General features: G+C 35.8%; 1 protein-coding gene across 1 annotated transcript in view; it reads right to left on the minus strand.

The window, feature by feature from the left end:
* The window catches only part of EPHA3 (EPH receptor A3), a 373137-nt gene that overhangs the window by 19523 nt on the left and 326860 nt on the right, over positions 1-26754 (minus strand). Inside the window, exons 14-16 of the mRNA XM_059688051.1 lie at positions 25579-25788; positions 5542-5691; positions 3824-4017 (exon numbers count right to left, since the gene is read on the minus strand). Of these exons, the coding sequence (XP_059544034.1) occupies positions 3824-4017; positions 5542-5691; positions 25579-25788 (554 nt within the window). The remainder of the gene's footprint in view (positions 1-3823; positions 4018-5541; positions 5692-25578; positions 25789-26754) is intronic.

Consider the following 26754-nt stretch of genomic DNA (forward strand, 5'->3'; position numbering starts at 1 on the left):
TGTACATCTTCTACAATGAAAGCTACAGGATGGCAAGGACCATATTTGTGTTCTTCACTGTTCTTTGGATTCTACCTATGCCTAGCACAGAGTAGATTGGCATACAATAAATAGTCATTGAAAAATGAATAAATAAGCATTTGAATAAAATAAATGACATTGGAGAAGCATGACTATTTAAATCATCAAAATGGCTTAGCTGGTGTGGCTCAGTGGTTGGATGTCAACCTGTGAACCAGGAGGTCATGGTGCAATTCTCCATCAGGGTACATGGCTGAGTTGCAGACTCAATCCCCAGTAGGGGGCATGCAGGAGGTAGTTGATCAATGATTCTCTCTCATCATTGATGTTTCTCTCTCTCCCTCTCCCTTCCTCTTGGGAATGAATAAAAAAGAAATTTAAAAAATCATCAAAATGAGTCCAGATTTTTTCTAAGTGTAATGGGAAATCAAGATTGGTTATAAACTGGTTACCAATATATCATACATATTTTGATAAGAAAATTCTGAAGACTATATGAAAAGATGTTTGGGACAGGCAAGAATGGAAGTAGGGGCACATTAGAAGGCTATTGCAGTGGTCCACATCAGAAGGGGGGAAGTTATATATACAGAAGAGAATGTTTGTAGACAGGTTGTGTTGATCCAATGATCACCAACATCAAAGTGTGGGGGAAGGGAAAGAGGTACCAAGACTTGCTCTAATCCTGATGGGTAAATGAATAGGTGCTGGCAACTAAATTAGAAAGGCAGTGGAACAATAAGGCTACCTGGAGAAATAAAAATATATAATTTTTAGATGTGTATGAGTCTTTTCTTTGAGAACTTTGCTGTGAAGGGTGGTAAAAAAATCAGGAAGTAGTTAATAGAGATGTGGGACCAATGGAGGTTATGTTGACAAACAGAATCTCTTAAATTCACCTACTGATAACATTTACTTTAAAAAAAAAAAATCCACATTAAATCCACCTTTCCTAGAGATTTTGAAATGCTAGCCTGTGATAGACCTGGATAGTTGCTCATTTAATATCCAGTTATTCTTATCACCAGGAAAATTTGAGAAACAATGTAATAGAATATATTTCTATGATAATGAACCTTTAGAAAGGAAGAAATAGGATATGTAGGAGAGATTGAGAGAGAGGATTTGCCTCTGACAAGTAGAAGGACACTTCCTCTCTTCTAATTAGAGATAAGAAGAACAAGGTATGTGAATGTAAGCACCACTAAGTTTCTATTTAGCTGCTAGAATTTCCCATTTGATAGCTTGTATTTTCTCAATAAATTATGTGGCAAGGGCATCACTGGGAAATTAAAGGTGGAAGGCAATGAATTCAATCAATTATAAAAAAGGATGAAATAATCGTTGTCAAAAGTGGAAAACCAAATTTTCTACAATGAAAGATTTATTGATGTATGGTAATTTGAAGTTGTTAATAAAATCATAGTGACACAATCTTCCCTATTTCATATTTCAACTAGAGGCCCACTGCACAAATTCATGCACTAGTCAGGTCCTTTGGCCTGGCTTGCGGGATCAGGCCGAAACCGGCTCTCTGGCATCCCCCGAGGGGTCCTCGATTGCAAGAGGGTGCAGGCCAGGCCCAGGGACCCCACTGGTGCATGATTGGAGCTGGGGATGGACACGGGAGGTTGGCCAGCTGGGGAGGGACTGTGGTAGGGCTCTAGGGCATGTCCAGCCCATCTCACTTAGTCCTGATCAGCCAGACCCCAGAGCAAACTAACCAACTAGTCAGAGCATTTGCCCCCTGGTGGTCAGTGTACATCATAGCTATTGGTCGACCAGTTGACTGTCTGCTCCCTGTTGGTCAGTGCACATCATAGTGAGCGGTTGAGTGGCCGTAGCATATTATGCTTTGATTGGTTGAACGGATGACCGGACGACCAGCCACTTAGCATATTAGGCTTTTATTATATAGGATACACATATGAAAACAATTTCCAAAAATTTTGTATTTAGTAAATTTTAAAAGATGGTACTTTCTAGAAAAATACTTATTTTCCCTAAAATTGCATTTGTTGCTACAAAATACATTAATTTATTCAGGTTTTAAAGGTTATATATTATGAGAAAATATATTCAACATATTTCAATAAGAATTATAGGTGAATTTAAGAAATGTGTTAAAATTTGGATGCTAGGACATATTCTGACATACTATGATCTGATATTGAGACAATTTTCCCTCTAATTGGAGTTAAATATCCCTAGATCATACAATATGGGTAAGTCTTTATATTGCTAATACCACCCTGTGGAAATACTTTTGAATGTCTTTTTTATTATATGGAAAGAATTGAAAAGATGTTCTTTTTCGCTACGATTGCTATTGAGTGAAGATCAAAAGAAATGACTTCAGGGTACAAAATGAGGACCATATGGCCCAGGAAAGGACAAGTTTGTTATCCTGTTAGTTGTTAGATTGTCAGGTAGATTTCCAAAAGAGTCTGTGTAGTTTCACTCTGTGAAACTTAGAACAGAGATTCATCCTTACAGGATAAGCTGTAGGTAGTTTTACCTATTTAAGAAATCACATTTAGTTCAGTGACCCCTAAATGTTATTTCCAACAAATAATGTATAATTTTTATATACTGATATTAAGACTGGTTCAGATTCCCCTTATTCATCTTATTTGAACACAATGTAATAATGGGATCATGAATATTCAATATAATTATACCTCTTCAGGTAAAAAATCACATATTCTATTAAAAAGTACTTTAGTAAATGCTCTATCAGTATGCAACTCATAGCTGTCAATGACTGTCAGTAAAAAGGGCAGATGTGCAAAAAGGACTCAAGCAAAGAAAACTTCCAATAGGCACTATATTACACCTTTTACATGTGAGTCATATTGCTTCATCATTATGCAGTATTTGCACATACCACTTCCTACTGTGGATTTGTGTACACTTTAAATGTAGACCCTTTTACTAAAACTCTGTAATTTTCCCATTAAAGCACACATCATCAAAATGTGAAAGACCTGTTTTTCTCTTATGTATGAGAAAATAAATTATTAAACAATATAGTTTTGCCTTTAGTTTCCCTAAGAAGCACTAAATATATTAATACTTCTTTTCTTCTCTTATGGCCCCTGACATAATTTATCCTGCCTTACCCATTTCTTCTATTGCACTTTGTAGGGGCACTTTAGTTTACATTCTTCAAAACTATTAAGAGAATGGAGAAATAAACATGAAATCTAATGGACATTGTGCATTCTGGATTGCTGTGTGTATGTGATGCATTGATGTTGTGCTGCTGTCTTGCAACATTGCCATTATTTCACTCTTAGTTTTATCCTTGACAGAACCTAAAAATGTAATTGGCACACAATATGGGTTGAATAAATAGTGGCTTAATTAAGGGGGTATTGCATTCTGCTACCCAATGTAATGTTTTGGAAGCATTTTTATTATTTTTGTAGCTTTACTTTAAATGCAGAATAAATCAGGACTTCACTAGAATTCCTTACCACTCCAGGACATTTTTTTTCCTGTTTAAATAGTTGAGAGTGAAAAGAAGCTATGTGTCCTATTTTCCAAAGACTTAGGCCTGAATGTAAATTCACTTCTAGTGAAGATGAAAATTAAAAATAACAGGGAATTTCATCTTTATCATTAAATTGCGTGAGATTTCTTCCTGACCAATTTAAAAGGAGAAAAAAAATGTGTCTCTTCAGTCTTGAGGAATATAAGTGTCAACGGATGCAGGTGAGGAAGTGGGAGATAGAACTTAACAACTGGAGATAGAAAATACATTCTTTGGAGCGAGTGCATGATGCAAACTATGTGTCACCTTGCTGCTGCACTGGTGATGATCTTCAGGCTGCCTGGGTTCCGGATGAGCTTGTCCAGAATGCTGACAATCTGCTCAAACTTGGGTCTGTTGTTTCTGTCTTTCTGCCAGCAGTCCAGCATCAGCTGATACAACGCAGCCGGGCAGTCCATGGGGGGTGGCAGTCGATAGCCCTCGTCCACAGCTTTAATTACCTGGGCAAGAAGCAAAGTTTCCGGAGACTTAAGAGGTGGGCTTCCAACTTCTTTATGGGCAGACCAAAATAATATGAGTATTTTAAAGTTAAGTGAAAAAGTTCTCATTTTAAATCGCTTAAAAAATAATATCTTATCAAATAAATAAGATATTATTAATGCCCAAAATGTTATCTAAAGGAAGATCAAGAGAGAGAGAAAGTAAATTTAGAAGAGTTTGTAAAGATTTAATCTGAAAAGTTAATAAACTTTTCAGATTAAAGCTTAAAAAATCTATGACAAAGGAAATTCAGTGAATTATAAAGAAGCTTTTGTTTGGTAATATAAATTTCTATGGAAACTATATATGAATGAATACAGACCCCCCCCACAGTTTATAGATTTTCTTTATACCACATTTCAAATCATGGTCAGGTCCTTTGGTAAAAGCTCATGAGTTGCATGGTTAAGTAACAATCAGCGTATTAGTATTTTTAAATGACATAAAACAGTGATTTTAAACTTTACATGTATGAGTCATCTGGAGAACTTAATAATATACAGATGACTAACCTCTGATTGCATCACTCTGGGGCGAGGCCTGAGAACATGCATTGCTGCAAATTCCCAGGCCATGCTAAACCTGCTGGTCCAGAGGCCACTTTTTGGGGGGCTCTGATACAGAGAAAACTTGGAAAATAGAGATGTGGAAAAGGGAGTCTGACTTTCCCATTATTGTTATAAAAAATAGCTTGTTTGAAGACGTACAAAAAGGTTTTCATATCCAAACACATTAAAAGCAGTTTTATATGTGGTGAGTAGGAAATGACTAAAAGCATCTCAGCTTTCCTGCTTGTGCATTTTGAGATCACGCTCACAGTTTCTGGCTGAGCATAAAGAAAAACCTCTGAGTGCTGATCCCACGTGCCAAGAGCATCCTTTTACTAAGCATGAGCAAACATGACTTTATAAAAACAAAAATCCTTTTGAAAAATCATATCACAGTTATAACAGAGAGTTAAAGATTATTTTTTTTTCATCCAGAGACTTCAATTTGGATAATGAAATTCATGTGCAACATTAATACATAATGAGGAACAACATGCTACAGATTGATTGTTTTGTCTGACTTTGGGAAATACTATATTTAAATAAACAAAATGTTGGCATAGATGCATTAATTAAATCTACAAAGGCTGGCAGACATGTGTATCTTACTAATGTTACCTAGAAACAATTGTGTAGCAAAAATATTTCAACACTCCCTGGCATATACTGGTTATCTTGATAGTCACTTATTTCATTACATTTTAGTACAAATGCCTTCATTTTTGCCTCAATTCTAAACCCCTGCTTGAGGGAAAACTGTAAACCCATAAGAGCAGTTCAATTACTATTCTAGCAAGATTTGAAAACAATTTCATTTTTTAAGTATTCTATTTCAATGTCAAAAACTGGGAGCCACCTGGTTTCATTAGGCTCCACTTCCTTGCATAGCTTGATCTTTTAATCTGACTCCATAACTCATGGACTACATATACTTACATCCTGATTGGACATCTCCCAGTATGGCCTCTCTCCATAGGACATCACCTCCCAGAGAACAATGCCATAACTCCATACATCGCTGGCTGACGTGAATTTGCGATAGGCTATAGCTTCTGGTGATGTCCACCGGATGGGAATCTTTCCTCCCTTTGAATATAAAAGCACATGGGCACACATGATCAATGCCTAAGACACATACATTATAATCTGAAATCTGACTGAACTTGTCAGGGTATTTCTCTTTTGAAATGGGACATGGGTTTCCATTTATGTATCTTGATATTCTTCTATATTAATGTCAAACAGGACTGTGTGGCATACTATTTACTGCAAGTGAATTTACTGCAAGTTAATCAATTTGCTTCCAATTGATTTAAAAGAATTTTAATATAAAAAGAAAAATTGAAAATTGCTTAACCACTGACATGTCATATCAACTGTGGTACCTTAGTCATCTGTAACAAAGCAACATGATGTGCATGTGCAATACTATTAAGTTAGAATAGAATGAGGGATCTCAAATCAACCTTTATTGATTTAATTAGATTTATGTTCTATCTACAATCTTAGTTCATAATGTGAATAAGTTTTCCTTGACACTTATAGGTATTTTTTAACTAAATAAATTAAAAATAATTTTTTCCATCTACCAACTCTCTTTAATACAATATTTGATTATCTTAATTTATTCAGTGCCTCACTTCATCATTATTTTTTAGTTTTTAAATTTTATTTATCTTTATTGTTGAGAGTATTACAGATGTTCCCTATTTTCCCCCATTGACCCACTTCATCATTATTTTTTCCTCCATTGACTCACTTTCATATACTAGGTAGATACAATATAAACAAGAAAGATAAGATAACTACCTTCCCAGAACTTCCTAGAGAAGGATATTGATTCTATGAGCTATAGTATATATAAAGGTATGCCTCCTATGGAATTATCTCTCAGATTAATAAATGTATTTAATAAAGATGTGCCAAGTAGCAACCATATGGGAAGTATTATGCTAGTCACTCTGGGTGAGACAAATATAAATAATATGCTTGCCCTCCTACTTGGAAAATATCAGGCAAACAGGAATAAGTATTAGTTGTTGTGCATAATTAAATGCAGAAAAAATAATTATCTTACCAAAGAGATAAATTTTGCTTCAAACTTTACAACGTGTATGAATCATCCGCAGCTTGCCCTGATGCCAGGGAAATCCCGGTTCAGCAGCTTTAGAGCGTAGGCAGGGCCTGAGTTTCTAAGAGGCTCCAGGGGATGATGACCATGCTGGTCATGAAACCCACTTTAAGCAGAAAGGGGGTAGGGAAGACATGCTCCTGAGCAGGGAGCCCCAATTATCACTAGAGAGACTGAGGAGGGAGGTCATGCATAAATGGAGCTTTAAAAGATGTATCAAATTGTTGATTCAACAAGAAAAAATAATGGATGTTCCAAAGAATTTACAGAATCAGAATATGAAGCTGTATTCAGCAAAATGTGCTCCACTGGCATTGCGCCTCATAGCCCTTCGCTGGTTCTGAAGTAATGCTCAAGGGGGACAATGTATTGCTTTGGAGAAACAGATGGGAAACAGGAGGTGCATCATTTAACCTCAATAGGCCCGTTTCCTCATCTGTTACTTGGTAAAGTAAGAGTACCGATGCATAGCTTTGTTGTTGGGCTAAATGACAAGTTTCAGTAAAATCTTTAGCAAAGTCCCTGGCACCTGGTAAAGCTTCAAGAAACATTAGCTTACTACTCCCACACTCTGCTGGAATGGCAGACATCAAAGCACAGAGGAAGAAAATATATGTTCTGGAAGAACAGTTTCTGGTGTAAAAATACAACAGATTATGTGGAGAAATATAATGAGAGAGGATGAGAAAAGGGTTAATCAGAAATTACTCAGAGGTATACTGAGTTTTATCCCGTAGAGGAGAAAGGTATACGTAGTTTTAAGGACCTTAGAAGACTTGACCCTTCTTGACATTTTCACTCAAGTGAGCTGTGCAGAGAGAGTACTGCCAGAAGAGCTTTGAGAGAGGTAGGGCTTTGAAAACTGCATGAAACTGTAGACAAGGGAGCACAGAGAGGGGGCCTGCACACAGCCTTCTTATGATGCCTCCAGCCTAAGGGTAGTTGATGACTTACATTGGTGAAAAAAAATAAATCAATTGGAGAGATGGGAGCCAATTTAAGAAAGCCTTGGGAGTTGGTGGGAGATACTAGAGTGCTCAGCATGCACTATGATGATGTAGAACCATAAAAACAATGGAAAATGTTTGCAGTCATGTAGATGAGATGGCATGTTGTCTTAGGAGTTTCCCCTTTCTTTACTTTCTCACACACTCACATTCACTCCTTTACTCTTTACTTTACAGTGTGTAATTTTTTCAGCAAAAATTTGAAAGGTCTTTTTCATACTTAAATTCAGAGGGTCTGGTAGTGTCAAGCTAATATTGCCCTTTTCTCTGTCAATGCGTTCAAACTTAAAAATAATATTTAACCCCCCAAATTAACATATTTGCATCTGCCTAGATGAAGTTTGGGTTTTTAAGAGGCAAGATTTCAAATAATACCTCTGAAGTTTGATGAAAACAGAATTATACATGTGGCAATTAGCAAAATTTATTCACGATGCCAAAGAGAACCATTGGACACACTTTATCTCTCTTAAAGAATTCCAGGAATTAATGTAAGTCAAACAAAGCTATATTCATGATCCAAAAGCAAAGATACTATTTTAAAATCCCAGCTAACTGTCTTTTGTCTGCTACCAACACCTTGCTATTTCCTTTCCGTTGCCCAGAACTAAATTACTAATTATGTGAATTTGCCATAGGCTGTAACTTCTGTTGATGTCCACTGGATGGGAACTTTCCTCTTTTTGAATATAAAATCACGTGGACACACATGATCAATGCATAAGATATATAATATACATTATCATCTGAAATCTAACTGAATTTGTCAGGGTATTTTGTGTGCCACAAAAACCGCACTCACCAAAAAATGAAAAGAAAATTCTTTCCATGCTAAAAATGTTGTGTTTACTTAGAAAGTACAAGGCACCGATGCATGTCACCTTACTAAGATCTCTTGTTGAAATTAAAATAGATTGATGACCACCATGAACTTACTGCTTGTTACTTCCACCAGGATTAAAACGGTGCCTGCCAAAGTTGAGTTGTTTCATCTTAAGTGATTCATCACTATTTTTTCAGAAAGGAGAGCAGTGAACATATTTTAATGAAGTTCCTTAAAAGAGTAAATACTAAAAAGTGATTTATTTTTATTTATTTATTTTATTTATTACTTTTTTTTTTTTAAGAAGGACATAGCCAAGCTTGTGTTTAAGCTTGGAAGGAGAATCTTTTCATGCGCTGTTCTGTATACAGACACACATGCTGTTGGATGGATCTCTGTGGCTACAGCCAAGCCCATCTCTTCAGTCAGTGGGGGCTGTGCTCTCCACAATCCCATAAGCTTGACTGCAACCCTTGCAGTGTATTCTCTAATGTAGTACATGGTTACAGATTCAAGCAAGTTATTTCCAGAATGATTTTCCAATCAGTGCTGTCTATTTGCTGTCACTGTATAAATCTTATTAAAATATAAGAACCTACACAAATAGAAAATGTGTTTTGAAAAAAATGCATAAAGAATTATATTAATAAAAATGCTTTATTTTGAATTCTGCTCTTGCGCTAATATGTGCCTGCCAAACACACACACACACACACACACACACACACACACACACACACACACACATTTGTTAGAGTAACTAATTTAACTTTTAAATACAAAAATATTCTGTTAACAGTGGCTGATCAAATAATCCATGCACTATCTTTACCTTGGGCTGCACTAATTCTTAACAAAATATTTGGCCATCCACTCACTGTGCTGCATTGGGAAAGTATGCTGGCCACATTGCACAGTGGTCACCCATGAAAGGACACAAGCCTCTCACTGCAGTATTTGCTAACTTTGGACATGCAGGTTATGGCCTCTTGTTTGTCGTTCAGGTTTTTAATCTAAGCTTTCCTCTGGCTCCAGACTATATTACAGCTCAAGTAGTCACTCTTATGGAAAAGCATAAGGGAGATCACTTGAAGTTTTTCATTTTATTTCGAACATGTTATTCTAAACACAAGAAAAGTAAATAAGTGGCATTCAGTTATTTCAACAATTAAATCAGTTAGCAAAGTTATATGTTTCCTTAACTTATCTAGAAGTTTCCATTAATTAACCTTTTAGTGTATTAGTTTGTGTGTGTGTTTTTTTTTTTTTTTTCATTATGGCTGAGCTCTGTTCCATGTCACTGTTTAGTTAGTCCATATACTTAAAAGTTAATATGTTTATATTAATAACAAATAGAATAAGCTTAATTCATATTTTTCTACATTATACCTATACAACTCATTCTGAAGAGACAACTGGGGCTAATTTGAACTTTTTATTTAGAAGAAACTGTGAATGAATAGATATTGTTCGCCTTTGCTGAATGCCATGTTGAAGCCGGTAGATAGTTAGCTTTGAACCCTAGAATTTTAACCCTTGAACACTTAGCTTTTTTATTAGAAAACTTTCATTATCTGTGTCCAGGTGGTGTTTTAGACTGATTATTTTTGCTCTCACATTGACGTGATAATCATAGATTGAATATTCTCATCTTGGCCCTACTCAGCGATCTGGTAAATGGTGCCATCCACCACCGAGGGAATCAGGAAAAGAACAAAGTTGATTGAATATTATATTCATTATTATTTAGGAACATTTTTCATCATTAGCAATGAATGTATGATACACATAAAGAAACTAATAGTGTGTCTAATCTTTAATACAGTACTCAATAAATGTTTGCCATTCTTCTTCTCTAATTTTCTTCCATTGGTTAGCACACCCTTACTATTGGTATAGAGAATTTATTAGAAGGGAAGGCTTATTGTCAACTTCAAAGCACTATTCAAATTTAGCATTTGTTACTAAAAATAAATCAAATTAAGAGGAATATTATAATTTTTAAAAATTTTCTATGATTGGTAAAACATGTCAAGTGACTCTGACTTTAAATGAGAGAAACATAAACCATAATTGTACACACTTAATATAAAATCAAGCTACAAGAGAGATTCCAACATAGCAAATCATTATAGAGTTCGAGGAAGGGTAAATGTTATTAAAATCTAGTGGCTCGGCGCACTGATTTGTGCACCGGTGGGGTCCCTCAGCCTGGCCTGCGCTCTCTCGCAATCCAGGACCCCTTGTGGGATGTCGGACTGCAGGTTTTGGCCAGATCCCCACAGGCCAGTGTGAGAGACCCAACTGGTCCAATGCCTCCAGCTGTTCCTGCCTGCCACTCCCACTCATCCAGGACCTGCTGTACCTGCTGCAGGCTTGAGCCAGTCAATCCCGATTGGCGCCCATTGGTCAGCTGAGCAACGCTCCCTCTGTGGGAGTACACTGACAACCTGGGGGCCGCTTCTGCATTGAGCGTCTGGCTCTTGGTGGTCAGCGCACATCATAGTAACTGGTCAACCAGTCGTTCGTTTGGTAGTTTAGTCGCTTAGGCTTTTATATATAGATAGATTGATAGATATAGATATAGATATAGATGATATAGATATAGATATAGATATAGATATAGATATAGATATAGATATAGATATAGATATAGATATAGATATAGATATAGATATAGATATGTTATCATAAACTCTTTAAATTCAACATTGCAGCTTCAAATACTCTGTATTTAACACTAGTAAAATGAATTCAAGTAGAAGCTCTTGTCCTATCCATTGTTATAAATAAAATTAGTGTGCCTAAACTATAATTTGAAATCATAAGGCGATGAAAGCTGAATAGCTTATAAAGCTGAGGACAATTAGCATAAGCCACATGAGCTTGTGCTCACTCACTGCCGAGAACAATGGTCTTTTTCAGATATTATCTTGGCAAATGTGCAAAGTAGGCACTCAACAATGCTCACTGACTTAAATATAATTCCCTTTCTCCTAAATAATACATGCTATTCTGTTTAAATATTTTTTCCTAGAAAGCTTTCTCCCTGCCTGCTTTTTGTAACTAGCAAACTTCTTAGTTGAACATCCTGGTCAATTGTGACCCCATTGATGGAACATGTGGGAATCTTGTAGCCAGTTGGTTACTCAGTGTCCTGTGATCTGTCTACTGTTTAATTATCCTGACCTGACTCAGATGTCTATAGAAGTAACTGCCTTTCCTCCTTCTTCTCTGTGTTCCCACAGTTTAAAACTGGAGTCTCCCTTTTCAGCCCTCCTGTTTACAAAGCCTTGTTTCCTGGAGAAATGTTTTGTTGAGAGAGAATATGTTTATTATTTTATGAACTTAGAGAAGTAAATTTTAGTGATTTATTTGATACTGCTTATCATTTTTAAAATATGCAATTTATTTTTAGAAAAAAATCTAATTTTTTCATTATATATGTAAATATTAAATAAGAATAAGGCAACATGTAGCATAACAATATTATTTTAAAAAATCATACTATTTTCTGATTGTCTCCTCTTACTCGTCATGCTACTATTTAATAATGCCATTAGCTCCACATGGGTAGTAAATATAAGAATTGCTGAAGATCAATTTTTAAAAGTATACATAAAATTATAAAACTATGTCACTGGGTTTCATATAGATTAAATATTTTAGAAATTGCAGAATGCTATAAAGATTTTCATTTGACTTCATAAATAATATGCATTCTGTGTCAAGTGCCTCAATATTAATGTTGCAGATACTTTACCAACTTAAAACAGCACAAATAACTTAATAAATATTCTTAATCTATGAACATGAATATTACTCTATTCCATTATAGGATGAAGCTTAGTAAAAAATTTAAATATAAAAAGTATGCATTAAGATATATGCAAAAATATGATATATTTATGAATATCTTCACTTATGAATTTACTACATTGTCATCTTAATAAGATCAAACATCAAAAATAAATTAACAATGCTTAAAGTTTATTGCATTGGGGGATAAGGAAATATACATTTTAAGTACTAGATTGAAATCAAATGAAAATGTAACTTGCCGAAACTGGTTTGGCTCAGTGGATAGAGCATCGGCCTGCAGACTGAAAGGTCCCGGGTTCGATTCCGGTCAAGGGCATGTACCTGGGTTGCGTACACATCCCCAGTGGGAGATGTGCAGGAGGCAACTGATCGATGTTTCTCTCTCACGAATGTTTCTAACTCTCTATTTCTCTCCCTTCCTCTCTGTAAAAAATCAATAAAATATATTAAAAAAAATGTAACTTAATACAAGTTAAATTGTACTATTTGTTGCATTATGTTTGTGATATCCCAAAGGTCAACATTCTGGGAGGCCTCACGGCAAATGACTAGACTGGTCCATATTATTTTATAAATTGCAATGTATTCCACATTGCCCCATGCAGCTTGCAGTCCAGTGTGAATAGGAGAAGTTATAAAGTACCTGAGAAATTATCCCTGCTCCCATCCTTTATGCATTCTTTACATATGTTAACTAACTTTAAATGAGGTCTCTCTCAGCTACCCTATTGACATATGACTACATTGATCCTTTGTTGTGGGTGCTGTCTTGTGCATTGTGCATGTTCGGTAGCATCTTTGGCCTCTACCCAGTAAATTTCTTTTTTTTTTTTTTTGAAAAGGGGATAACTTCCTAATAATAATGAAACTTAAGTTAGCCTTATACATTAAACAGCAATTTCTTTATCAGATGAAAGCATCAATGACCAAAGATTTTATTAAGGAATGAGTGTTTACTCCAAGAGGAAACATTACCTACAGCTCCAAAAACATAAATGTCATTTGGCATAATGAGACATTGGATAAGATCCTTGCGGGACAAATTTCCTTATGAAATAGGGTAAAAGAAGCTGAGGGCCATGCATTGTAATGTAGATATACTTCGTGATAACGTTCTCTACCTTCAAGCTGAGCACCTATAGATTTGAGCCCTGAAAAGAGGATAAATTGAATATACAAGAGTGACTTTCCATTTCAGAATTTATTTATACTTCTGCTCCTGCTTAGCCCACAACAATATCTCTTCCTCCCCCATCTCCCTCCTCAACAAATTTAAGCTCATATATTGCTTGGCTTGTTGTTTTCTTTTTCTTTTTCAGGTTCAGAAATTTATTTTCCAGTTTATATATGGGTTGGGGAGTCATTTTTAAATTTTAGATGCTTTTCATATAACTGACAAACACATTCTTCAGTAGCTATCCAAAAATTTGGATTTGATAAGATAAAATACTGAATTTGGCATACTTCTTTCTGGTCACAGGAAAACTATTCTAATGCAACTGTTGTAAATGAACTACATCTTGAAATCAGTCCACAATTTATATTTTGGTTGGTAAAATGCTACTTGATGCTTGGGATATTATGAAGCACAAATGTTTACTATACAAATAATCTATAAATATCTTCTTAAATATTTAAAAATATTTTAAAATGATTTTTTTTATATCTACATGTAAGCTTTCCAGCAATCTATGTATTTGAGAAGTCTCCAATTGCCTGGAGTAAGCCCAGAGTCACAGCATAAGGAGTGTCTGAGAGCTCTCTCCAATCCAAACTTAACATCATCAGAAGTTAATGTTCATTCTCCATATCTACACTGTCAGACCTAGAACCGGTTCCTCTCAGTGCTGATGTCTCATTATTTTTAGCTCAGTAATTTGGGGTGTAGGGAGATTTATGCTCCATTTGGATTTTAACCTTTAGTAGTAATCAGGAGCCTTGGTTTCTGGGCTCAGCTTTCATCCTACTATTACATTTTAACCAATTTTCTTAACCCCTCTGCAGATATCTTGTCATTCACAAACTGAGGGTCATGAGAAACATAAAACATGATTTTATATTGTCTTATCTATCTCTAACAGATGTGCTGACTTATGAACCTTAGCTCTTACAACTTTCAAATTTCTCTCTAAAACCTATATGAATATAAAAGATACTGACATTTTCAATGTTCATTATTTTGGACTCTTAAAGATGACCCTAGCTTTAAACTAAACTGCATATCTACTGGGTGTCAAATCTGAATTAATTTCTATGTAATTTTTTACAGAAAAGTTAGAGAAGAAAAGTGCAAATATTGATACTAGGGATTCTATGGGCAGAGACATTACTTAATTGCTAAACTCTAATCCAGGATTAGTTAAAGCAGTCCAAAACCTAGTTCACTTTGGACATAAACAGCAGTTGCAGTAGGAATCACACAGTAAACCTGTTCTCAAAAGGTCCTGCAATTCAGTTCTCTTAGCTTAATGACATTAGACAGTTCAAATGAGATCCTTGGATAAAAGCCCAGATTTTACAGGCTTTTCAATGAATTCAGCTCATTTACTATGGGCTAGGGGGCTCCAAGTCTTGATTTCTAAAGAAAGGGAGTGTAATTGCTGAAATCTCTGGACATTGAGGGATAATATCTAATATTTGCCCCAATTTTTCTCTGATTACATATACAAATCTCTCCTTGCTGAATTAGGAAATGCTGTGCTGATCCACAGTTCACATTTCCTGCCGATGAGCTCTATCAAGTCATACTTAGAGTGACAAAGGACGTTAGAGAGTTATCTTAGCAAACCCTAAGTAATTGAGTGTTTAACCTGGAGACAAATATTGGCTTCTCAGGTTGGAAGTGGAGCTTTAGAGATAAATCATTCTACTCAATAGCATCTATCTATTGCAGGATCTGAACTCAACTCACTATAGACAACAAGGTGAAGGGCAATCCAAGAAGACTCCCAGAGGAAGCATCTGTCCTAACCCTCAGTAGTTCAAATCTAAAAGCCATTGAGAATTGTTTCAGCAGATGTTTGATTGCCACAGTGATCAGAGACAAATGATCTTCTTGGTAGCAAAAGCCCATCCCTTGAAATTTTGAGATTTTTCAACATTATGCGAAATGCTTAAGAATTTGTTGAAATCCAGAAAATCTTCACATTGCATTCTAACTAACTAGATGTCTATCTAGGAAATGAAATATAAATAGCATTTCTGATACTTTCAGGCTACAAACTCAAACACAAAAGAAAATTTATGTTAATTGAATAATAAAATAAAATTAGGTCATTTGATGTATAATGAATGTCTCCTTTTAACAAAAACAATGCAAAAATTTCAGGATAGGGCTAAACATATATCCTAATATGAGTATAGTTCTTTTTCAAAGTTCAATGAAGTAAATGTCAAACTTTGTGGTTTATATGTAATCAATCCTTATTTATTTTTAAAAGGTTATATGAATTCACTTGAATGTATAAATTTTTAGCTTCTAAATACAATTTTCCAAAGAAACAATATTTTAAGCAAATAAGTAAAAAATATCTATTCAATATACCAGGAATACTAAATATCTGTAATAGAAATAATAGTATAGAAGTAATTAGATTTACTCTAGTAATTAACCAAAGAAATAGCGCCTAGTGTATTGTAGGCACTTAAATATATGCTGAGTGAACAAATGTAGCATTTTAGCAGAAATAGTTCCTACTAGAGACTGTGTGCAATATGTTTACATACAAACTCTTCATTCCTGTGTTGCACTCCAAAATTATAGTTGTGATTCTCCATATAAAACTAGAGATTATTTTAGACTAGAAGCCCATTGCACAAAGATTCGCTCAATAGGCCTTCCTTCCCTGGCTGCTGGCACCGGTTTTCCTCTGGCACCCAGGACCCAGGCCTTTGGTCCAGCCACAGTGGAGAAGCCAAGCCTCTTCAGCCTTCAGCCTTCAGCTTTCAGCCTTCAGTCTTCAGTCTCAGTCTTCAGTCTTCACTCTGGCCAGAGCTTTCAGTCTTCACTCCCTGCCTGTGTATGCAAAGTAACCGCCATCTTTGTTGGGTTAATTTGAATAGTTGCTATGATTGGCTTGTGGGCATAGTGGAGTGACTCCAATTTGCATGTTTCTCTTTTATTAGTGTAGATTATTTAGATTATTTTAACATAATACAATGCTCCCCATATTGCTGAAATGAAAAGTACTAGAACTCTCATTAAATTTTGATGCAACATTCATAACCGAAATTACTAAATCTTCTAAAGTTATCTGATTTTTGAATGTGGTTTTACTTTGTAAAGCTACATAATGCATATTCATACTGATCCTAAAATAGTAAGAAATAAATTCAGGGTTGACACTATTTATTTTGGTTCAAGCTTAAAATGCATTACTATATGAAGGCCACTGATTAGATATTTACTTATTGTTTTTTTTTAATTCACGTGTAAATGACACATGACATATATTACTTATCAAAAATAATTGTCTTTTTGTATTACACCAGTTTTTGGTGTACAGAGTTTTTAGTCCTTAAGATCTACAGAAAAAAAGGCTCATATTTTTATTATTTATGTTCTGGAGTTATTCTGAACAGGAGTATTTAACCACTTATCTTTTAACCACTTACTTACATTTTGTGTTTTCTTTTAAATCCTGCAAATGAAATTAGGTAAGACAGAGCTGTATCTGAATATTCTGGCACCAACTTGGTAGAATCACAGAGCTAAAAATGCAAATAAATTATTGTGGGTATTTAGGAAATGACTTTGCCAGGTGCATGGTGAAGGGCAAAAGTGGAAGCAGGGATGCCTGTTCCAAGGCAATAGCTATGGTGACTTAACTAAAATGGGTCAGGGGGCAGAGGTTATCGAACAAGTTTGGGATATTTTTAAAATATAACTGATGGAATTTGTTCTTGGCTTAGTTAAGGGGAAGTGGATGAGAGGACTCAAGATGATGCCCAGGTTTTGGCTCAAGCAACCAGGTGAGAAGTGACAGCGTTTACTGCCATTTTAAGGCTGGGGAAAGAACAGGTTTCAGAAAAATAAATCATCAAGCATTCTAAACTGTGTACTTAGATGCTCAAGAGACCCCCAAGTAGAGGTGTGGACTAAATAGTTGGATATATAAATCTGTGGCTCAGGGGAGGGATACAGGCTGGAGATTTAAATTTTGGAGTCATCAGCATATAAACTGTATTTAAAGAAATGGAACTAGATTAAATCACATAAGATGTATCTAAAGAATACAAAGAAGAGGGTCCAGAAAAAAAAATCATTGTGTAAAATAAGGTTTATTTCTCCTGTTACTAACACACAATTTCACTATTTTCTAAAAATTAAATAGGTCTTAATTGCACATACAGCAATGTGTCAAAAGACAGAATATTCTCATATAATAAAAAATCCCAATTGGTAATTACTATTTATTCATCTTCAGAACAGAAACTTAAATAAAAAAATCTACTAATCAAGAATAAAATCAAGAATAAATCATTTGATTTTCTCAAATTTCCCAAATCAGTTTATGTGGTAATTGTGTCCCTAAAATAAATTTGAGGGCTTGAGAATTGCATTGGCTTTATACAAGATAACTTCCTATCTAATAAAAGTGAAACATGGTAATTAGCGTATAACTGCTACCCTTCCCATTGGCTAATCAGGACAATATGCAAATTAACTGCCAGCCAAGATGGCGGCCAGAAGCCAGCAGCTTGAAACTAACATGAGGCTTGCTTGCTTCAGTGACGGAGGACTCCAACGTTCCCTGCCTGCCGCTGCAGGCCTCTGAGCTGCAACTCTAAGCAACTATGTAACAAATATAGAAGCTAAACAAAACCCCAGAAATCTGCTTTAGTCAGTCAGCCAGCAGGATCTCAACATTGTTTCAAATACAGAAGGTAAACAAAAGCCAGAAACCTGCTTTCAGCAGCAGAGGCCTAAAAGCTGGAGCCAAGACTCAAAGCTAAAGCTGGCCCAGAATAAAAAAAGAGAAAAAAAGAAAAAAAGGAGCGGTTGGGAGCTTCAGTCACCCCCAGCCTGAAAACAGCCCTCAGCCCCTCACCCAGACTGGCCAGGCACCCCAGTGGGGACCCCCACCCTGATCCAGGACACCCTTCAGGGCAAACCAGCCAAGACCCACCCATGCACCAGGCCTCTACCCTATATAGTAAAAGGGTAATATGCCTCCCAGCACCAGGATCAGCGGAGCCGCTAGGCCTCCTGGCACCGGGATCAGTGTGACAGGGGGCAGCGCCCAAACCCCCTGATCGCCCTGCGGCTCTGTGTGTGATGGGGTAGAGCCATAACCTCCCCATTGGCCCTGCTCTGTTCGTGAGATTGGCAGCTCCCCAACCCCCTGATCACCCTGCTCTGTGGGTGATAGAGGGCGGCACCCCAACCCCCACCGCACGGGCCCTGCTCTGTGTTTGATGGGGTAGAGCCATAATCTCCCCATCGGCCCTGCCCTGAGTATGACAGTGGCGGCGCCCCAACCCCCTGATCCTCCCTCCTCTGTGTGTGACAGGAGGCGGTGCCCCAACTCCCCTATTGGCCCTACTCTGTGAGTGACAGGGGGGAGCTCCTCAACCACCTGATTGGCCCTGCTCTGTGCGTGACATGGGGGAGCTCCCCCACCCCCTGATGGGCCCTGCTCTGTGCCTGACAGGGTATAGAGCCCCAACCCCCCTGATGGGCCCTGCTCTGTGCGTGACAGGGGGCAACGCCCCAACCCCCTGATTGGCCCTGCTTTGTGCATGACAGGGGATGGCGCTGCAACCTCCCCATCGACCCTGCCTTGAGTGTGACAGGGGGCAGTGCCCCAACCCCCCAATTGGCCCTACCCTGAGCGTGACTGAGGGTGACATCGCAACCTCCAAATCCGCCCTGCTCTCTGCATGACAGAGGGCGGCGCCCCAACTCCCCAATCAGCCCTACTTTGAGCCCAACCAGGGGCTGCACCTAGGGATTGGGCCTGCCCTCTGCCACCCGGGAGCAGGCCTAAGCCAGCAGGTTGTTATCTCCCGAGGGGTCCCAGTCTGCGAGAGGGCACAGGCCGGGCTGAGGGACTCCCCCTCCCCCCCGAGTGCACAAATTTTTGTGCACCGGGCCTCTAGTAATTAGATAAAAGTCTAAATTTTCTCTAATATGGTATAAAACAACATATTGAGTACTATGATTTTAGAATTTTATATCCCATCTATTTAAACATATGAATATAAGAATGTTGATATGCATAGATGCATTCATGCATATATAAAAATGCTAACCTGTTTAAAATAAAATTTTACAGGGGGAAAGATTGAAAAATTATTCAGTGACAAAGAATTCTCACCAGTAATACTTTGGTTCTATTAGAATGAAGTAAAGTAAATTAGTAGTTCGGTGTAAAAAATAAAACATACGCCATGATTATACTTTGAAATTCACATTATGAGGAACCAAAGAAAGAGAATTCATTTTTTGTTCGCTTTTTTTCCTCAACAACAAAAATTCTTTCATGTTTTAAATTTGCAGAACTAAATGCTCCAATCTTATCCATACCAAATAAAATCCTAGGCCTTTCCAGATGATCTGCAACCTTTAGTATGCAGCTGCACTTATGCTTCTAGGCTTTTCTTCAAATGTCATATCACATAATGCTACATTGTAGGTCACATTCTACATCATTCAACAACTGCTAAAACATTTAGTTTTTAAAGTGTTTCTATTTTAGATAACATATCTATAACAGTGGTTCTCATGGCATTATTCAAGCATTTCTGGGTGTCCCCAAGAACATTTCAGGGTGCCTGTAAGACTGAACTATTTTCATAATGATACTAAATAAAATATAGCATTTCTCACTCTCAACATCTCATAAATATACAGTGGAATTTTATGAAGGTTACAGGATGCATAATTATATTGTATAATTGAAAGTGTCAATGTATGGAGTTTCTGCCTAAATCAGTAGTGAGAAAGAAAGAGAAATGACTGGAAGTGAAAATTTAAAAAAAAAAATCTGACTTTTTATCCAATATCTTTATGGAAAAGGAAGAACACTAAAAAGTGTGCATTACTATGTTAGCTGGGACTCTTTCCTTTTGAGCATACTGTTGAAGACAACAGGAAGGGAAACTTGTGATAATGCTTAAGACAATACCAACAGCAGCATTGGGAAAAGTCTGATAAATTGTTTTAAGATTTAAGGCTAAGAATTTTTTCAACATCTCAGATGCTCCTTCCAGTTTAAGAATTTATAAATATATAATTAATTTATACAATTTCTATTTCATTCTTCTACCCTGCCTGTCTACCAGAGATGTTTTTTAGAATGAGAGCAGCAGACACTGTACGTTCATTCTGTGGCATTGGATCAAATGCCATTCATGATTCTTTAGTGTAATTACACTCTACCTGAAGCTGAACAAGAACATGTGTCCTGGAGCAAATTAAACGTGAGATGTTGTTAGAGGCAAAATGACAAAACATCATGAGAAGGAAGGTAGGGATCTTTGGAAAAGACAATGATGCTGGGAATAATATAAGGCAGCAGGAAAAGAGGAAGAACAAGTATGAGATGGATAGATTCCATAAAAGAAACCATAGACATGAATCTACAAGAGCTGAGTAGGGCTGTTGAGGACAGGATATTTTAGGCATCACTCATTCATGGGGTCACCAGGAATGAGTCAACTTAAGGGCAGGTAGCACACACAAGCAATACATTTCAGTGGAGCAATCAGGAAAGGTTTAATGCATTGGAACACCAAATACTAATTTCTGAATTTGACTGATGATAGGTTAAACGTGGTAAGTGAGACTAAAGTAACCTGACTGGTAAAGATGATTTCAAGAGGGGAACTCCCAATACATTGTGTGTAATAGCAGTGCTTCTGCAGTAAGTACAAGTTTCCTAAAGACATCTTAGTATGGCAATTCTCATTGAATTGTTTCAGTGTGTTAGCTTAAAAAACAAAATTGCAGTCTTATTACTTTATAGTAATATTACTCGTATTTTAGAGTAAATTATAAAATTATTGTATCAAACAAGACTTATTATGGAAGACTAAATCAAGCATGTCAAAATTATTCTCAAGGTGCAGATGAAAACTACAGCTTCTCAGAAGGAATCTAGGATCTCCAAGGATATTTTGAGGAGTTTCAAAAAACTAAAAGGGTGAACACTGGATAATTCTAAACAGCTATTCATTGGTAGCGAATGAGCCCAGTTGTTCTGTGCAGTTTTTAAGAATCTTTAAGAATGAATCATCAATGCAAAGAGCCTAATGCACTTTTATGTCACAAATGTTAAAGAGGAACTTTGACACAGCAACACCTTTTGTCTACTGAGGTTGAAGAAGTAGACTTCTGGAACCCTTGGTCCTAAAAAAGTAACATTCAGTGTAAATGAAGTCCTGAAAGTTAACCTAACATTCTCCAGGAAGCAGATGATCTCAATTTGTATAGGTCTTTCAAGTTACTACAAGAGAAATCATTCCTTCAAGTATCCTAGAAATCAAGACTGCTCTCAAGAACAAGTGTGCTCTCATATAACAATGGGATAAAGCATGGTATTAGAACCTGGCTGAATCACCAGAAGTTGAATATTTCAAATAAAGGTCTTTTTATCAAATACTTTTCATTAAAACTGGAGATATTTCTTGAATAAGGTGATTGCTGTAACAGCAAGGATAATGCCAGCAAGAACTGCATTTTTTATGGAGTATGTTAAACACTCATACAATAGCAGAAGTTTACGAAGGAAATCTTTAGGATACAGAGTTACATGAGTAAAATAAAAAGAAAAATCCTTGGAGACAATAAATATATTATCATCTGTTGTACGTGTTGTTTTCTGGGATGATCGTTAGTCATACAAATGATACTTTTCTGCAGCATGCTCACTGACTAATTTTCTTGACTCCTGAGGAGGAGCACTAAAAACCACAATTGTGATATTTACCCTTGTTTTGCAATTCCATAGTTCTAAGAGCTGTGTAGGCATAATTACTGTTCTCAAACAACTCAACTAGCTGCTAGATATAAAATTGTCTTTTATTTCTTACTCTTAACTTAAGGAACTGTATTCCTAAGAATAATATTTTTTATGCAGAACACATTTTTAAAAAATACTTAAATTCATGAACGAAGTGAATCCACTACAGAGTCTAATTGAAAATGAAAATATTAGTGTGATGTATAAAGCCTTCAGGAATGTTCCAGCCCTAAGTCAGCACATCTAGGAACATCTCCAGAATATTGTGTTTCATATTCTGTGGCCCTATCACTACAGCTTTATTTAAAGATGAAACTCAGTCTGTCATATTGGACATTTCTCAGAGTATGATATTGATGCTATGTGGCAATCTTGGTAGTGGTTAATTGAGTTGTAAAGGTTGAAGATTTAGAAAAAAAAAAGAGTTGGTTCTTTAAATCAGGAATAAACTTTTAGAATTAAACAATAAGTTGGCTTAAAAAACAACAACTGTTTATTCTTTTGACTGGTGAGAATATGGAGGAACAGGTTCCTTTATATTATATTTTGCTACTAGGATAACAATCAGTAACGAACTGTATGCAAAACAGTTGAGTGTTTCATATATCAAAATCCTCACATAGTTACACACTTGGTTATTTTAATGCTAAAAGAATTTCATATCAGGATGTATCACAGTATTGTTAAAAATATCCAGACTTTGAAATTCTCTAATTAATAGAGGATTGGATAACTAAATTATGTACATTAAAAAAATGGAATACTATAACCTATGTAATGATACATTGTAAAAGGAATATTTGTTATCTGGAAATTTTTATATTTTATATGTTTAAAAGGGCAGATTACAAAACAACATTAAGTTAATATGTAAAATACTGAATTTATTGTTAACAGGAAATAATGTTATAAATCAGTAAACATATAGTGTTCCAAAAAATGTGTACACTTTTTAACAGCTAGTAACACACTTAATTTTCATTCCTTTGCGGGTTTAAATGATTGGAAATAATGGGTAAAGCCAGGCTAATCTTTGTACAAAGAAAACTTATCCTAACGTTCCACTAGACTTTTTTTTAATGGAGATACATAGAAGATAAAGTTTTTGGTACAAAACCAACAACAGTCGATGAATTGATGGTCCACAAATATCAAACAAAATGATTCTTGATGTTTGTGATTCCATTGCTTCACATTACCAGCAGTGCCTGGACCAGAATGGCCATCAGTTTGAACACAGGCATTGACAAAAAAAGTATTAATTTCTGTAGATTCTCTTAAATTTTGAAATTGAACTGTATGTCAATAAACATTGACTCTATAATCATTCAATTTGTGTATACATTTTTGGGACACCCTGTATATAAAACATGATACTATTTTTATAAGTAATGCATAATTGGTAATCTAAAAAATATTTTAAAATATGAAATTAAAAATTAGTAATAATTATTATATATTTATTTTTAAAATATTCTGCCATGAAAGAAAATATTCCCCAAGAAATACAATTTTAAAGAAATCTGCCAATAAATGTATGGTGAAATAATCAAATGCATTTTGATAAAAAAGACACAAATTAAAAACATTAAGTACAACTGGTCACAACTAATAAGTAAATACTAAAAATTATAAAGTCTAGCATTATCAGCAGTCTAGTTAAATATCCTTTGTAAATAGCACAGACTCTGATATAAAAAATTCAATTTTAGGAATATTTTTCAAGTAAATTACTAGACTTATACAATTATAAATGCAGATGAATTATTTACACATTTATATAATATACTTAAAAAGTATATATAGCCCAGCCGGTTGTGGCTCAGTGGTGGAGCATCGACCTAGGAACCAGGAGGTCACTGATTTGATTCCTGGTCGGGGCATATGCCCAGGTTGCGGGTTTGATCCCGAGTAGGGGGCATGCAGGAGGCATCCAATCAATGATTCTCTCTCATCATTGATGTTTCTATCTCTTTCTCCCTCTCCCTTCCTCTCTGAAATCAGCAAAAATATATTTTAAAAAAATAAATAAAAAGTATATATAATAATAACTTGTCAACTAATTAGGGGTTAGCTAAAACATACAACTAGAAAATAGAATAAATAAAACTATTAAACATGAAAAATATAAATATTATTTATTTACAGTAGCTATGTTCAAGAAGTATATTGTTAACAATAGAATTATATTGTTAAAGAGAAAAATAGGCTAGTGTTATTATAAATAATCATATATATATATATATATATATATATATATATATATATATATATATATATATATATACAAACACACACACACACACACACACGTGGCCTGGTGCACGAAATTCATGCACATTAAAAGGGAATTAATTAGAGGAAATATTTTAATATTGCTATTTGCTCTTTCTCTATAATAGAAGTGTCAGAGATGAAAGAAAATTAGTAAAATGTATATGAAAATCTCCCTCTTGTCAGAGTCTGGGGGGGGTGCCATGGGACACAGAGTCAAGTCCCCTCCCACCCATGTGCACCTTGAAATTGCACGAGACCCAAACCTGGGTGGCCCCACCCCCATCAAGCCCCATAGGTTAGGGGGCGCAGCTTCAGATTCCCCGGTCTGGCCTCAGGTCCTCTGGCCCCGGCGCTGGGGCGGGCAGCACAGCCTCAGGTCCCCCGGCTCCGGCACGAGGGCATGATGATCATTTGCATATTAGCTCTTTATTATATATATATGCAGGATAAATCTGGAAGAATTGACTTACAAAACCACAAATGTTATTTGTGGGTGGCACAATTATGGATGACTTTTCTTCTTTTTATTACTTTTTTTTGAAAATTTTATAATATTAACATGTGTTTATTATATAAATATTACTTTAAAATGCTTTAAAGCTATAGATATTGGTGAGGGTACTAAGAATTTATACAGTCTACTTAAAAATGCCTCAAATATAAATATGAAAAATAAAAATATCAACTTCAAGCATATGATAATCTTGTTGCCTTTTTCAGGGAAACATTAAATCAATGAAGGGGATTTCAGAATTAAAATCATTAGCATGCTCATCAATAGTGATCATCTAATTTCCCATAAAAGTAACAATATTATAATGTTAAAGGATGAGTTTCCTTTTGGGGCAGATGTAAATGACTGAGCATTGACATGATTTCTATCTTTGTGAGTCAACATAATACAAGGTGGAAAACAAAGCTAAAAGAGGGGAGGAAAGAATTACTCACTCTTGTTGTATAAGCAGCTTCTGGGTCATCTTCTAGAACACGTGAAAGTCCAAAATCAGAAACCTTACACACCAAATTGCTGTTGATCAAGATGTTCCGAGCAGCAAGGTCTCGGTGAACGTAGCCCATGTCCGAGAGGTACTTCATGCCGGATGCTATCCCCCGAAGCATCCCCACTAGCTGGATGACTGTGAACTGGGCATCATGTTTCTGCGAAGTATTTCAAATGTACAATTAAGATGTGTTGTGTTGTATCTCTTAAAGATATATTTTGGTTAAAATCTCACATATGGAATTGCAATAATACTGACTATACATTTTAGTTCTAATCACTCCAGCCTAACAAGATATGTAAATGAATGGATACAAGGCTAAGACAAAATAGCATAAGTGCTATTACAAAAAACTTTGTAACAAGAAGTACCTTAATATTCTTTGACTTTAAGTTCAAACCTGAACTATCATGTTTATGGGATATACTAACAACTTAGAAATGTTCAGTTCAGGAACAAGAATGTAAAATGTATCTTGTGGCCATTTTAGTTTTATTTATTCACTAGAGGGCTGGTTCATGAATCTGTGCACAGGTGGGGTCTGCCTGGCCTGCCCGGATCAGGGCCAATTGGGACGGGTTGGACGGACGGCCCTATGCACTGGTTGAAGTCCTAATAGAACTCCCAGTTGAGGGGACAATTTGTATGTTAGCCTTTTATTATATAGAATTTGTATGACTGTTCATTCTTCTTTCTAGTTTTCTGGATATTTCGTGAATTTTTTCAAATAAGATGGATGTTATATTTTTAATTACTGTATATAATTACTTCAAAATTTGTAAAAAATATTTACCAAATCTGTGTTTTTCTACCAAACCTTGAATTATAGACTACAAAATAGAAAGTAATAGGACATAATGTTGGCGTTCTGGATTTAGAAAAGCTTCCAATCTTTTGGATTAAAGTAGAAATATATAGTTTAGACCCGTGGTCGCCAACCGGTGGTTCGCAGATCACTGGTGGTCTGTGAGGTCTGATAGGTTGGTGACTGCTGGTTTAGACCATAGATAAAGAAATGGATAGATACACACATATGAATATAGTACACAAATATATACATACATAAGTATAAAAATCTATGTCTAGTTATATCTACATGAACAATAATGTTTTAAAAGAATAT

This window comes from Myotis daubentonii, chromosome 3 (assembly GCF_963259705.1).
Source record: "Myotis daubentonii chromosome 3, mMyoDau2.1, whole genome shotgun sequence".
NCBI lineage: Eukaryota > Metazoa > Chordata > Mammalia > Chiroptera > Vespertilionidae > Myotis > Myotis daubentonii.